Source organism: Lynx canadensis, chromosome B3 (genome assembly GCF_007474595.2).
Source record: "Lynx canadensis isolate LIC74 chromosome B3, mLynCan4.pri.v2, whole genome shotgun sequence".
In the NCBI taxonomy this organism is placed as follows: Eukaryota; Metazoa; Chordata; class Mammalia; order Carnivora; family Felidae; genus Lynx; species Lynx canadensis.
The window spans coordinates 67,565,529-67,580,622 of record NC_044308.2 but is presented as its reverse complement, the minus strand read 5'-3'; the positions used below and the strand labels follow the sequence as shown (position 1 = coordinate 67,580,622).

General features: G+C 40.2%; 2 protein-coding genes across 4 annotated transcripts in view; both read right to left on the bottom strand.

Moving 5' to 3' along the window:
- AQR (aquarius intron-binding spliceosomal factor) overlaps positions 1 to 1,331 on the bottom strand; it is a 93,696-nt gene extending 92,365 nt beyond the window's left edge. Inside the window, exon 1 of the mRNA XM_030318560.2 lies at positions 1,066 to 1,331. Within this exon, the coding sequence (XP_030174420.1) occupies positions 1,066 to 1,140 (75 nt within the window). The 5' untranslated portion in view covers positions 1,141 to 1,331. The remainder of the gene's footprint in view (positions 1 to 1,065) is intronic.
- Positions 1,332 to 1,391: 60 nt separating this feature from the next.
- ZNF770 (zinc finger protein 770) lies at positions 1,392 to 14,867 on the bottom strand. Of its 3 annotated transcripts, XM_030318563.1 has the most exons (3): positions 13,141 to 13,202; positions 7,234 to 8,646; positions 1,392 to 1,559 (listed from the first exon to the last, which is right to left on the bottom strand). In XM_030318563.1, exons 2-3 carry the CDS (start codon positions 8,591 to 8,593, stop codon positions 1,474 to 1,476), a joined length of 1,446 nt encoding a protein of 481 aa, XP_030174423.1. In that variant the 5' UTR covers positions 8,594 to 8,646; positions 13,141 to 13,202; the 3' UTR covers positions 1,392 to 1,473. The 3 variants fall into 3 exon arrangements, with proteins under 3 accessions (XP_030174423.1, XP_030174421.1, XP_030174422.1); XM_030318561.2 differs by lacking the exon at positions 1,392 to 1,559 and having other exon boundaries at positions 3,875 to 8,646; positions 13,141 to 13,240; XM_030318562.1 differs by lacking the exons at positions 1,392 to 1,559; positions 13,141 to 13,202 and adding an exon at positions 14,789 to 14,867 and having other exon boundaries at positions 5,434 to 8,646.
- Between the last annotated feature and the right edge of the window lie 227 nt (positions 14,868 to 15,094).

Below are 15,094 nucleotides of genomic sequence, written 5' to 3'. Positions count from 1 at the left end.
AGCAGAGTTAGAAAGAGAGAGAAAAATTGGGGCGCCTGGGTGGCGCAGTCGGTTAAGCGTCCGACTTCAGCCAGGTCACGATCTCGCGGTCCGGGAGTTCGAGCCCCGCGTCAGGCTCTGGGCTGATGGCTCGGAGCCTGGAGCCTGTTTCCGATTCTGCGTCTCCCTCTCTCTCTGCCCCTCCCCCGTTCATGCTCTGTCTCTCTCTGTCCCAAAAATAAATAAACGTTGAAAAAAAAAATTAAAAAAAAAAAAAAAAAAAAAGAAAGAGAGAGAAAAATGGATGTAAGCACAGGCCAATACTTTGAAGGATCCTAGTCATTACCCTAAGGAAAATTAGAACTCTTCAAAGATTTTAAGAAGGTAAGTGATATGATCAGATTTGCATTTGCGTAAAATCACTGACAGCAATATGAGCAATACGAAGAATGGGCTGGAGGAGAGCAAGAGGAAAGACAAAAGATTTGGATGCCTAAGTCCAGAGAGAAAACAAGGGCGACCTGACTTAGTCTACAGAGAAGCAGACAGATTTAAAAGATACTTAGAATAGAAACATGTAAAACCTAAAGATTAGTTATGCTGCTGAGCTAATAGATGTAAAGTAATCTTTACATGTAAATGTAAAGTAATCTTTACATGTAAATGTAAAGATTAGTTATGCTGCTGAGCTAGGGCTGTTTCCCTAATAACAGCCAACCGCGGTTCACAATGCAACACAGTAAACAGGTTGTAAATGCACGTTCTCGGATAAAACGATTGCTCTCGTCACAGATGCATCTACTTGGAACAGGTGTCTTGTCAGGCTCTCATCACTCCACTCAAAGCCTAGGTTATTCTACAGCTAAGAAAAACCCTATTCAGCCCTCTGTTAGCCATCATCTCTGCTACGAAACTTTGCCAGTCTCAAATAGGCTAGGGTGCTGTTTCTTCTGCGAGGAAACGAGTGAATGAAGCGACGAACGAATGCCTCCTGGGTGCTCCCAGTCCCAAGGAAAATCCCACCCCCCAGGCCTTGGGGCCTCGACATCGCCTCCCTTCACACACACCACACTCGCCCAAGCGCACCTGGGTTACGAACTCCGCGTTGATCTGGGACACAGTAGGAGCCACGATTTTCTTGGGCTGAGCAGGGGCCGCCATGGCAGCACTCTTACTCCGCTCCAGTGGCAAGGAAAGGTCCGTAGGAGGAACGGTGAACCCGATACACTTCCCCTAACAGGCAGCCACGGCTGCCTAATTCCGCGAAACAAGGGCCAGCCAGCCGGTAGGTCCTCAGCCTTCACAGTCCCACAAGAAATGCGTACAACAGCCCGTACATTTCCCCGGAAGCGGAACTGAACAGGGCCGGAAGTTCGTGTAGGCGTTGGGTCTGAGCTAGAGAAAGCAGGGGCTTCGGCCTCCTTCGCATGCTCCCCCTAGCGGACAGCTGAGAGAACACACCCAGCAGTCTGGACCGGGTCTCAGGGATAAATCTCAGGTAGGTGGTGTTGTGAGGGTTTTTCGTGGTAGAGTTAGTTGCAGAGGAAGGGGGGAGACTTGACGAGGGGGTTCTCTCCACCCTAAAAAAAAAAAAAAAAAAAAGGCAAAAGCAGTAATGAAAAAAAAAACAAAACAGCCTGGTATGCAGGGCTCAGTTTTAACTGTTTTTAACAGATTCATGGAGGTATAAGTTGACATACAATGAACTGCATGCACAGATTTAGAGTGTAAAATTTGATCCATTTTCAGTCATACGTCCGTGAAACCATCACCAAAATCAGGATAATACGCATATTCAACACCCCTCAAAGTTTCCTCATGACTTTTGCAATCCATCCCTGTCGCCCAGATAAAAAGGGGCTAAGAGGTTAGTGACTGAAGAGGCAATGGAGGAAGTAGGTGTAAAATGCATTTTCAGCATAAAGGAAAAAAATATAACAGTAACCTGAGAACAGGTAAGACTGACGTTGTTTGTCTTAAGGGCTATCTCTTTTTATGCTAAGTGCAGTGGAAATTTTTGATTGCCTATCCTCCCTTCTTTCCAAACACAACTTCAAATTTGACCATTATCCATATCCATACTGTTTTATATTGTATATGTAAAATAGAAAACATGAAAAGATGCATTCCCTTGCTTTCCAGAAGCATGTAGTTTTGTTCAGTGATTCTCAAAGGGTAGTAGTCTCAATATAGCAATAACAGCTAACCTGCATAAGTGCAAATTCCTGGGCCCAACACCAGACATCAGAAACTCTGAGGGTGCGGTTTAGTAATCTATGCTTTTAACAAACCCTCTACATGATTCCAGTGCACACTAAAGTTTAAAAACCACTGATCAACAGTGACAAGAGAGTTATGAACGAAAAGCAGTGCGAGGATAGGGGATGGAGTGTTTAAGGCAAATCAGAAAAGCTTCCAAAGGAAGTTGTAACATTTAAGTTCAAACTCAAAGCATGAGTAGAAACTTGCCAATGTATATGCAAAATATTATGTGTTCCATATTCGTTTAATAATACCATGGCGCCATTTTTCTTTTCAGTTCTTTCCCCCTCCTAATGCTAACAGAACTCCAGCAGTTAGCCCTGAAACTTAAGCTCTTCTAATCAGCAACAGAAAGCTCGACAAGATAGGAATTAAATGTTCTTTCCCTGATTGTAAAGAGCAGATATTCTGTACCATCAAACAGAACTTGGGGCGCTTGGCTGGCTCAGTAGGTGGAGCATGGATTCTTGATTTCAGAGCTTTGAGTTTGAGCTCCTGTGTTCAGTGTAGAGATTACTAAACAAACAGTAGTCCTTGAAAATGTTATTTCTAACAAAAAATTCTCATAAGTTACCTAGACTTCGAAATTGTTGCTATGTCTTAAAACTGTAGTTCTAATAGGTTGTCTTCTGTAACATGTAAATTGAAATATTTTCAGGGTGCCTGGCTGGCTCAGCCAGAACATGTGACTCTTGATGTCAGGGTTGTGAGTTCAAGCCCCATGTTGGGATAGAGATTACTTAGAAATAAAAAATAATAATAATAAATCAGTTCATCATTTCAAAAAAAGTTTTCTGCAAGCCAGTTTTAAACTTTAGTTTTCCCCATAATTATGGAAAACCAAATAAAATCCGGCTCAACTAAATTTAATCTTTGAGTAGAGTGTGAAAGTCTGTATCTAATTTAAAATAATAGTAGGTAAACCAGATGGAGACAAGAATATACATGGGAGGAACTAAGTCTGTATTTCTTTAGTACAAATCTGGAAAGGAAGGGCAGAGGATAAATGGTTAAGCAGGTAGACCATGTGACATGAAATGGAGTTAACATATCCTTTTGTAGGTGATAAGAAGGTATCAGGGGCTCCTGGCTGGCTCAGTCGGTTAAGCATCCGACTTCAGCTCAGGTCATGATCTCGCGGTTCATTAGTTTGAGCCCCGCATCGGACTCTGTGTAGACAGCTGAGTCTGGAGCCTGCTTCAGATTCTGTATCTCCTTCTCTCTCTGCCCCTCCCCTGCTCAATCTCTCTAAAATAAATAAACATAAAAAAAAAAAAGAAACTATCAAAGAAATGTAATAAAAAGGAAAAGTAAAAAATAAGTTGGGGCACCTGGGTGGCTCAGTCAAATGAGCGTCCCACACTCCTTTTGGCTCAGGTCACGATCTCCGGGTTCCGGGGTTCAAGCCCCATGCTGTTAGTGTGGAGCCTGCTTGGGGTTCTCTCTCTCCCCCTCTCTCTCAAAATAAATAAACTTTTAAAAATAGGTAAAAATGGAAATGATTAAATATCCATGTTAGGAAATTCAGTGTAGAAGGTGGATTGGAGTGGGCCCAGGAAAGTGTTTGGCAATTGGTACCTTATGCCAGTATTATGTGATTTTTCCTTTTTAAAGAAAAAAAAAGTCCAAACTGTATAATTTGAAAGTTTATTTTTAAAATATTCTGAAATTTGAATTCTCCAAGACTCTTAATCACCATATACTTTCCTTCAACACACACACATTTTGTCCTAAAATTGTTGGCCCTACTGCAGTACAAAACAAGAAACAATAATTCCACTAACTCAGCCAATCAAACTACTTCAGGAAGTAATCATGCTATAGCCTGGAATCACCGAAACAAAAAAATTTTAATAAATCTCCTTAAAGATATTTATAAAGTTTATTTTTTCAGAAAACCAAAGTGATTGATTCAACAATACCAACAGTTCTAGCATGCAGCAAATCATGTAACATCTAATGTATAATCTTCTTATGGATGTATACAGTTTACTTTCATTCCTATAAAGTTTCCACAAGAAGCTTGCAATGATAAAGGTAAATAAGTATTTTGTTACAGGTACTTCAAATAGCACTACAGTACATCTTTGACAAAATTTGTACAATATTCCAACTTTCAATATGAAACAGCTTAAAAAGGCATGGGCCAAAAAAAAGTATAGTAGTTATCACTTAAGTAAAGAAAGTCTAATAAACATACAAGCACAACACTATTAGAACTCTCCCTGTTTGGGTTGGGAAAGGACTAAATGAGACATTTACTTCAAATAAAATTACATAAATAGTTTTGGAAAATCCCAAAATACATAACTTCAGACGAAAACCCCTTGAACCTATATTCTTGGAAAACAGGAACTAGTTATTTCTTGTTTTTATGCAATAGGTATGTTCTTGAAAAGTTTTGTGTACAGCAAATTCTGTAAACCATCATGTTGCCTGCACTGGAGGAACATATCTGAAGGAAATCTAAGATAAATTATTCTTTAAAACATGATTCTCCTGCACATTTATACATCACTGAGCATTCTCTGTACTGTTGTTTTATCTCTGTGTATTAAACCCAAGGTTCTCAAAATGCATTTGGAAAAGAAGATACCAATGTCCCCTCCTCTCTCCTGTTACACAAAGACAATTTTTAGAGTATGACACAGAGCTTACAAAGAATGTTCATTTATCCATTCTCAATAGAGGGCTTGCCACTATATTTGTGATAGGACAAAGCCACCTGTTCTTTTAGAAAGCTAATGGTTATTTTCTTTAATTACTAAGAAATCTCATTCTTAAAGATTTTACTAAAAAATGGCAAATATGAAGGACAATTTGTGATTATATAAGTCTTTTATAGCTTAAGATTCAATATTTCCCAAATAATGACAGTGCTGTTTAGAAAAAGGATACCCTCAATTCTGCAAGCACTTTATTCCTATATGGGAATAATTACCTTACTTATCAAAACAATTTATGAATTATCAAAATAATGTTCTTTAGCATTAGACTCTTGCAAGAAACATAGACTTAAAAACTAGAACTAGACCTGGGGCATCTGGGTGGCTTAGCTGGTTAAGCCTCTGACTCTGGCTCAGGTCATGATCTCACGGTTCATAGTTTCGAGTCCTGCGTTGGGCTCTGTGCTGACAGCTCAGAGCCTGGAGCCTGCTTCAGATTCTGTGTCTCCATCTCTCTCTCTGCCCCTCCCCCACTCATGCTCTCACTCTCTCTCAAAAATAAACATTAAAAAAATTAAAAAGAAAATAAACTAGAACTAGACCTAGTCATTGCCATTTGATCAAACTTAACAGATTTACTTAAGTCATATGACCACCCAATGCATGAGGTATTAAAAGAAAGTTTTACTAAAGTAAATCAAAGTCTTAGGGAGATGCAGATCTAGAGGGGAGTCTTAAGTCTATAGCTACTGATGTCAATCACCAAGTAAATAGATGAATTGCATTTATTCCTCTGAAAAGATAACACTGCATACAGAACATCAAAGAGATTATGGCACTTGGACAATATTCCTGATAAGTAAACATGGTAAATGTATACAGGGCCATACTAACTTCTCTCCTACTTTTAAATTTGGGAAAAACAGCAAGCTGGGCAAAAAACCAATTCTAATCACTTGTGGAAAAGGAGGTGAAGCTACCAGAATCCTAAGAATAGCTTGCAAAAGACCAATGAAAATAATACTGTGATTTTCTCATCCATCTTCACTTTTACTGCTTTTGTATTTTTTACTTACAAGAGAAAAAAATTTTGCAATGGAATTTGAGCCATAGGTGGACAACATTATGCTTTCGTGTGAAATATAAAACAAGTAAAACGTAGTGGGGCTATTTGCTGCAGCTAAAAACCAATTTTTACCTCTCAGTCTTAAGGAGATGGCATGCCTTAAGGAATAAGTCCTTTAAAAAAAATGAATGAACTGAGTTATTGTACCACATCTTGGATTTATATTTTCAGTACAGCCAAAGTATATATTAAAATAAAATAAATGCTTACTGTGTGGCATCAAACCATGTTCTTCCCCCTAAATTTAATTTGGCTGGTCCTAAAACATCCTATTAATTTTCTACGTACCGTATCTTGCTTCCTACTATGCAGAACAAGCAACTGCCTATGAAATCACCCAACCTAGTGAAGGCCTTTTGGTAAAAATACATTTTAAATGGTACAAACTTTGAGACCAAGATTATCAGAGACTACGAATGTGTTACTGGTTCTGTCAGTTACATAACTGACTTTGAGAACCACTTTCTCTTGTGGTTAGTCACTCCTTAAAGTGAGTAAGTTGATGTCTCTTCCAATGAGGAGCCTGTCTGAATGTTTTGCCACAGACTGAGCATTCAAATGGCTTCTGCCCTGCGTGAATTAGATAGTGTCTTTCCAGTTTAGATGGAGATCTAAAACTCTTGGAACAAACGCTGCATTGGTAGAGAAGGCCATCATTCCTCTCCGCCCGCCCTGAATAACCACAACAGTGACCGTGATGGCTCTGCTCTGACTGCAAAAGTACACTGGAGAGATAGGGCTGCCTGTTCCTATAGGGGGGACTAAGAATGAAATCCTCCGATTCTGCCTTAACTTTTATTTCTGATATTTGATCTGACTCTGAGGCCTCATATTTTTGGAAACCGGGAGTCTGACATTGTTGGGAAGCATTATAGTTAACATTATCACCTGGATGAATGAGAAGTTGGTTCAAATTTTCAAATTCTACTTGGCAAAGAGATCGTCTATAAGGAATCTTATCAATATGAGTTAATTTGTGTCTTTTTAAATGAGCTGACTGTCTAAAAGATTTCCCACAAACATTACAGCCAAAAGGCCTCTGTCCCGTATGAATTAAATAGTGTCTTTGTAGTTTGGATATAGAAGGGAACACTTTCTCACATTTGTCACAAGGACACATCTTATGTCCACTATGTAGGTTTTCACTTGGAACTGAAAAACCACACTGAAGCACTTCACAGTTATTAAAGAATTCCTCACCTGATGAACCGTAGATAGATACGTCTTTATTATTCGCTGAATTATCTATAGTTAACATGTTTTCTGTCGTAAGGATACCTTTCAAGTTTTTACCCACATTTTGGTTCTGGAAGTGTTTTTGCCAAGAAAATGGCAAAGTCAATGTTTTCTTCTTTTTATTGCCAACTGTCTTGTATGTTCCATGCTTGCCAAGAGGGCCCATAAATGTTCTCTGGGTTTGTTCAGGGCTCTGCTCACCGGAAATAAGATCACAATTTTCCAAGAAATTGTTTTTAAATACCTTTTTCTCAGATCGAAGATTATCTAATTTCTTACCCCCAGCACGTTTAAGTTTAGCCAAGATTTTTTTAACAACGGTTTTATAGTTGTAGCTTCTTTTGAGCCTGCTTGGCATTTTGCCACCTCTGGCAGGAAAACACTTATGTCCATTGAGAATCTGCTCTGATTCAAAACACTCTTCACACTCTGGACACTGAAAAGGGACGATATAAATAGAGTGGACATCAAGTGGATTATTCTCCTCAGATTCACCTAAATCACCATTTTCCAAACTATCCTGCTTTGCATTTAATTTATTAGGCAGCGGGCATGATTCTGGACTCTTCACCTTTAATGAAAGAGTCTGAAAGGTCTTATTCCTGGTATGGATTTGTTTATGCTTCAGAAGTTTGCTTTGAATCTTAAATCCTTTTTGACAAAAACAACATTGAAAAGGTCTTTCTTCTGAATGCGTGAGTTGATGAATTTTTAAATGAGTTGACTGTCGGAAAGACTTACTGCACAGGACACACTTAAAAGGCCTCTGACCAGTATGAATAAGTGCATGCCTATCAAGTTTTGATTGTGATGGAAACATCTTGCCGCAGATCGTACATGCATGAATATTCTTTCTTTTCTTTGTAGGGCTGTATGCAGGATCAGATTTAGAGCACGGGTGTAATGCCCATCTTTCCTCTGTGGTAAAAGTATGATACATCCCATATACCGGCTTTTCCTGCTTGGCCTCCAGCAATCTTCTGACCTGTTTCACGTCATTCTGGTAGGTTTCATTGTGAAGTTGTTGGTGCTTCACAAACGTCTTCAGATTTTTAAAGTGGCGTTGACAAATGCTACATTTAAAAGGCAGATTATGAGTTAGTTGATGTCTCTCCAGATGAACCAGTTGTCTAAAAGTTTTATGACACACATCACATTCAAATGGCTTTTGACCAGTATGAATGAGATAATGCCTAGCTAATTTTGATGGCGTTTCAAAGTGCTTGAAGCAAATATTGCAAATATATGGCCTGTTTCTAGGTAGTTTGTTGGCCACTACACACTGTTGAATCTTTAGCATTTTTAAATTGTTTTCAGCCATCATATTCTTCAGTGATATACTCTGATGAACTCCATGTTCTTAAACTCCACAGATGTCTAAAAATCAAAAATAAAAATGTATTAATTTAAAATTTATTCATATGAAAAGAAATAATTTGTCTTTTGGCTAAAGATATTAAGGGTAGAGAGGAACCTGGACTTTTTCTATGTTTATAAGTAAGTTAACAACTATTTTAGATGAATACTTTAGAATCATAAAACTAACTTCATACATAGAAATGATGAGTCTTTAAATTAAAGAAATCTCTAGGGGCATCTAGCTGACTCAGGAGATAGAGCATAGGACTCTTGATCTCAGGGTTGTGAGTTCAAGACCCAAGTTGGGTATAGAGTTTACTTAAAAAAAATAAAATTAGGGGCACCCGGGTGGTTCAGTTGGTTCAGCGTCTGACTTCAACTCAGGTCATAATCTTGCAGTTCCTAAGTTTAAGCCCCACAATGGGCTTTTTGCTGTCAGCACAGAGCTCACTTTGGATCCCATCTCCCTCTCTCTGCCCCTCCTCCACCTCACTCATGCTCTCTATCTCTGTCAAAAATAAATAAACATTAAGAGAGGGAAATTTAAAAAATAAATTAAAAAATATATATCTAAAAATCAATATAAAGTTGGATTTCTAATTGAGATAATGCATTAAAAGGGGACTGAAGTGAATTTCTTAACATTAAATAGACCTTTTAATTCCAATTTTCCTAGTTCTCTAGTAAGTAGCTTTGTCAGTATTTGTTTTGTCACTTAAAAAAAATTAATCTAGACAGGTAAAAAGTGTAAGAATTAAAATATAATACTAAAAATAAGATGTATTTGCATTTAATTATAGCATACTATGGGCACAATCTGAGAAGGCAATGTTTCAGATACCAAAGTTGGATTTCTTAGCCACCTCATTAACAGTATTTATTTTTTTATTTTTATTTTTATATAGAGAGAGTGTGAATGGGGCAAAGGGGCAGAGGGAGAGAGAGACAGAATCCCAAGTAGGCTCCATGCTCAGCTCAGAGCCTGATGCAGGGCTTGATCCCATGACCCTGGGATCAACGCCTGAGCCTAAATGGAGTCAGCTGCTCAACTGACTGAGTCATCCAGGCGCCCATAACAGTATTTACTTTTAATTACTTCTTTGGACCAACAAAGACAACATGGACAGCTGGGAGAAAATGGCCCAGATAACTGGGGTTCTAGTCCTATATTTGCCACCATATGATCTCAGTGGCAGAAAGAAAGAAATACAGATTCTTCATCTCTAAAATGGGGAAAATGCCTCCTGGCCTGCCTACCATATCAAGTTGTTGTGAGAATCATGGAGATAATGCATCTGAATGTGCTGGAAAACTGTGAAGCAATACACAAATGTAAGGTATTACTTAGCTCAACACTAATCAAATTTTAAAGCTTTATCCTTGTCTGCATAATTTTTTAGGGTTTCTACCTAAGAAATAAATACATTAACTAAATTTGTAGTTATGTCTTCTTTGCATTTTGTTGTTCAGCTCTCAAAAGACATGTACAAAACCAATGAGGCAAATTGGCTACTTCTGTATTTATCAATGGCTAAGTAATTTGAAAGTTGAGTGTGGTTCACTTTTCAGACAATATAATAAAAGGATCATTTTGGTCTTGAAGTTAATATGAAGATAAAAATGCTTTCTCCAATATCCCCCTGGAGGACACATGCAAAAGTTTACCAGGTATTTTCACAAAAACCTATCTTCCCTTTTATCAGAAACCAATTTTCTTCTAATCCTTTTACTACCTTAAATAAGGGGATCAGAGATTAAAAAAAAAAAAAAAAAAGCTCCTCTAGCTTTCTCATCTAATGTATTTTCTCCTTGAGATCAGAAAGATGATCAATCTACCAGAAACTCCACGTTCTTCTTTCCGTCAGCTGATCTGGCGAATATTCAACATATATGCTATTTGCTATTAACTGCCTTTTCCTAGAAGACACCTTAAACACAAAGGCACAAACACAGCCACTGTGGTTCTCTTCAGCAATGTGAATTAGAAACATGGAAAAATTCATTTACTGAGCAAGTATCTTCTACCAGTTGCTTTATCTCTGTTTTTCAAAGTATACATCGCTACCCACTAATGGATTATGAAATCAATATAGTGGGTTATGATCAGCAATTCTGTTTAATAAAAAGTAGAATATATCAGATTGTATTACAAATAAAGATAAATACGGTTTTGTGAAACTTCTGTATAAAGATTAAGAAAGTTTGTGAAAGCTGTTCCTGGTATTATCTCTTCAGACAACACTAGACAGAGGAACCCACAACAAATCAATTACTTTATTCAAAGTAACCAAATAATCTATTAGGTAAGATTGGGGCCCACAGGATGAGACAGGATTACTAAGGAAAGCAACAGTATCTGATTTTCTTCACTTGGCCCATATAACCCCCCAAATTTATCAAAACATTTAATTAGAGGCCAAATGGAATATGCCACACTAGTCTATGCAAAATAAAAGACTCTGACTACAAGCCACTATATTAATTTACAAAATGTACTATATAACGCAGATATCCATGTTAGCGACAATCAGCTGTTGGTGCTATTAATATGCATTTTCACTACACAGAGTTACTGGTGAACAACCTCCAAATCCCTAAACATGCTAACACAGCAACAGTTTTGGGTATTAAAATTAAGTCATGAATCCAGTAAATTGCCAAGAACTTGGCAATTTATTTCATTCCTGTCAAGCTATCAGGTGTCGAGGTGGTCAATTAGGACAATGAGCCAAAATGAAAGTAATAATCAATCCTTTATTCACTTACTGCCACAGTGCAAGCAAAAGGCAAAACAAGTACTGGTTCCCCAGGGCCCATTAAACAGAACTACACTAGGTGAGGATCAGATGGATGCAGTGCACACAATCATCTCTCTGCAGAGGAGGCCAGAACAAAAAGGCTCTGCCTCCTCATGGATCTGTGAGCCAGGGGAAGACGAAGGAGTGGAAAGGTCCTGAGTCAAAACGGAGAAAAGTACCTCAAGCAAGTCCCTCCCCCCACCTACCCAAAGAGGTCTTGGTGGGCACAGAGGCACCTGGGAAATATCTCAGCCAAGATCTTCAGAATGGAGGTACCTGAGCCAACAATGCAATCTAGTATAAGCCTGCGTAGCAGGAGGGAAGGAGTGAGTCCTTGACTGCAACTCCCCCCAGAAACTGGCCATGCACAAGTCTGGTGTGAAGAGGGCAGTTTTCTTCAGAAGGCCAGCCAGCCAAAACCATGCAATTGTCTACAGTCGGGCCTGAAAGATCACACAAAGGATTCTGGCCTACAGCCGACCTCCTCGATTCCTACTGTATAGTTTTCCTCTTTAATAGTTTCCATGGAATACTCTTGAAAAAATCCCACACTTGCACCACATACAACAACCACCTCCGATTCTAACAGGGTTCCTATGCCAGAAAGTGTCTATGGCTGATCACCTACCACTAGCACTAAAACTGTATTCTGTTGTCACTTGCCTTCACACCATGTGGGAAAGCACTTACTGGGAGCCCTGTACTGTTGGAACCATTGATGGCAACCAGTGATCTCATCTGCTATTTATAAGCCATAGCTTCGGGATCCCCAATGCTCCAAGTGCAGTACCCTGTGTACTTACACAGGGTGCATATTAATTTGATAAAGCTCCAAATCCCACTTCAACTGATTCTCTGTGCTCTCAATTGATATTTTTGTTGTTGGTAATCCCAAAGAAGAAACAAACAAACAAACAAACAAACAAACAAAACCAAGCCAACACCATGTTCTTTTTTCTATGTTAAATTGAAAATTGAAAAAAAGTAAACCTCAGAGGTTCAACCTGAAGATTATTATGACAACTGCAAGACAACACTCTGTTGGAAGACTGTAAAAACCGATTTAAAAAATTCCAAGACGCTTCCCGTCTGAAAGCCTGTTGGTTTTTTACCCTTACCTAACACCATCAAAGCGAAATAAGGATCTCACAAAAAGCAAGTGAACAAAAAAAGACCGGAGAGAAACTTGGATCACTTCCAGCTGGGGAATAATCTCTGGCGACATTGATCACAACCTTTCCTCCTTTGTGGCCGCTTCTGCCCCACTTCCCCTGGCCCACTCTCGTGGCCTTGAACTCTCACCTCTCGTCCCCGAGGGGCTGAAATGGACAGAGGACCCTGACATCTGGCCGTCGCCCTAATCGTCCACAACCAATAAGCACCTAGGGGGTCCAGCCGAATCCAGAGACTGCAAAATCCCACACTAGGAAAGGAAGGGTGAAAACTGCTTTGGCCGCAGCCAGGGGAAAAATGCCACAGGCGATTCGACCCACAGCAGGGGAAAAGCATCCTTTCTGCGCCTTCCTCTAGGAGACAGACTGCCGTCCCCCATGAGACGCAGTCGGGAGGCGGGGAAGTGGAAAAGGAAAGGGGGCTGAGGTCTTGGCGCCCCCGCTATGGGTCCCCGGACACCTTGGAGAGATCGAGGCAGGCCCGACCCTTCCCGAGGATCGCTCCACCTCACACACGGACTCCTCAAGTCCTCCTCACGCACCTGGAGCTGGCACGGACCGGGTAGGCGCGCATCTCAGGGCCCAGACGCCGCGAAGGCTACGGGCTCACGTCCGCAGGGCTGGCGCGGCGACGGGCTGAGCGCGCAGGCGCGGCACTCGGGAGCGCCCAGGGACGCGGTCCGGCTGGAAACCGGCTCCCCCCACCCCAGGGCCGCCCTTCCTTAGGCGTGGTCTGCCAGCGGCTGGGTGGTGGTGGGTGGGGGCTCCAGAGGTGGGTCCCTACCCCCAGCGCCGCCCACCCCGCACTGCACTCGCGGGCGGAAGAGAATAGACAAGTGGAGAAGGGCGTTTGTTGAGATGGCTCTGACAATTCGAGGAGATGGATGTAAAGTGCTCAACATAGTGCCTAGAGCGTAGTAAGCCCTTAAATAGCTTTATCATGTATTACTTTTTATATTAAATACAGCTTTATAAAGTGATAGGATCTCATTTTAAAAATGAGCAAAATGAGGCTGAGGCGATAAGAAACACACCATGTCACACAGCTGATTGATGGTAGAGATGGAATTTGAACACAGGTAGGCTAGTACTAGACCTGCACTTTTAATTCACTACTTCTTCCCAAATTATAGATCATCTCTGTATTGTATGTGGACACAAGTAAGGGTTAAATGTTGTAGTTAAGTTACAGACTTGGGTGGCACATTATTATTGAATAAGATGTTTAAGATGTGAATAAGATCTACCCGAAATTTTAAGTACAAAAGACACTGGAAAATTATTGTGGATTTTTGCAGGTTCAGACTGTAACTGTCTCAGCTTGAGAGTTGAGGTCATGAGGACAGGTAACAAGCACATTTTCTTTCAACTGTAAGTAACTTCCTGCATTACTTTTCAAGGACCACTGACAACAAAAATGGTTATTTCTAATGTCGATATACGTTCCTCTATTTAAAAAGGAAAAAGTTGGGCCAGTGAAAAGTAAGTGTCTATTTTCCGTGTGGTAACATGAGGAAAGGACTAATAGAAAATAAGCTTTTGCTTTTTATATAGCAACCTTGGAGGAGTCACATTTGGAAAAGGTTGAAGCCCTTACTTTCAACAGAAGCAGAGACAGAGAGAGGAAGGGAAAACCTTTAGGTGTCCTAAGTACTAACCCCAGTATGGGGACTTTGTGTGTTCAGATAACCCTTGGGGACTTGCTCCATTCTGCAGCTTCTCCTGGAAGTTCAGCTGACTAAACCATGCAAACAATTGCATCCATCACCAGCCACATAAATCCTCAGGAAAGACATGCAGACTGTGAGAGAATATTATGTGAGATTTGGAACCAATGGAGGGTGCATTGCCTGCAAAATACATAGGCCTTTGCACCAAGAGCCTGAATTTGGAGTGTGGAACACAGATGAGACATGAATAAGCAATTCTTCAACGCCACATACCCTACATCATAACTTTCCCCCATTCACTCTGAAAGCCATCTCAGGAGCCTTCTGGGGGAAAAGGAGAAGTTATCACAAATAGGTCATCAGAAAGATTTCACTGATTAGGTAAGATTTGATTGGGGACTCAGCAATGGGTACAATATGGATAAACAGAAACTGTAAGGGCAGGATAGAACATTGTAGGGAGGGATGGTAGTAGTGACAAGGAAAAATGGCAAGACATACCTTTGAGTTAGTATCTTACCTCTGCAACTCACTAGTATATGTCCTCAAAAGTTACTTAACCTTGGGGCACCGGGGTGGCTCAGTTGGTTGAGCATCTGACTTTGGCTCAGGTCATGATCTCAGGGTCCGTGGGTTCGAGCCCCACGTTAGGCTCGCTGCTGTCAGCACAGAGCCTACTTCAGATCCTCTGTCCCCCCTCTCTGCCCTTCTGCTCGCACTCTCACTCTGAAAAATAAATAAAAAAACATTTTTTTAAAAAAGTTATTTAACCTTTCTGAATCTCAGTTCCCTCATCTGTAAAATGGGGATATAATTAATCATTCAT

Coding starts and splice junctions, on each gene's coding strand:
- ZNF770 (XM_030318562.1), bottom strand. CDS start 8,593: ATGATGGCTGAAAACAATTTAAAAATGCTAAAGATTCAACAGTGTGTA.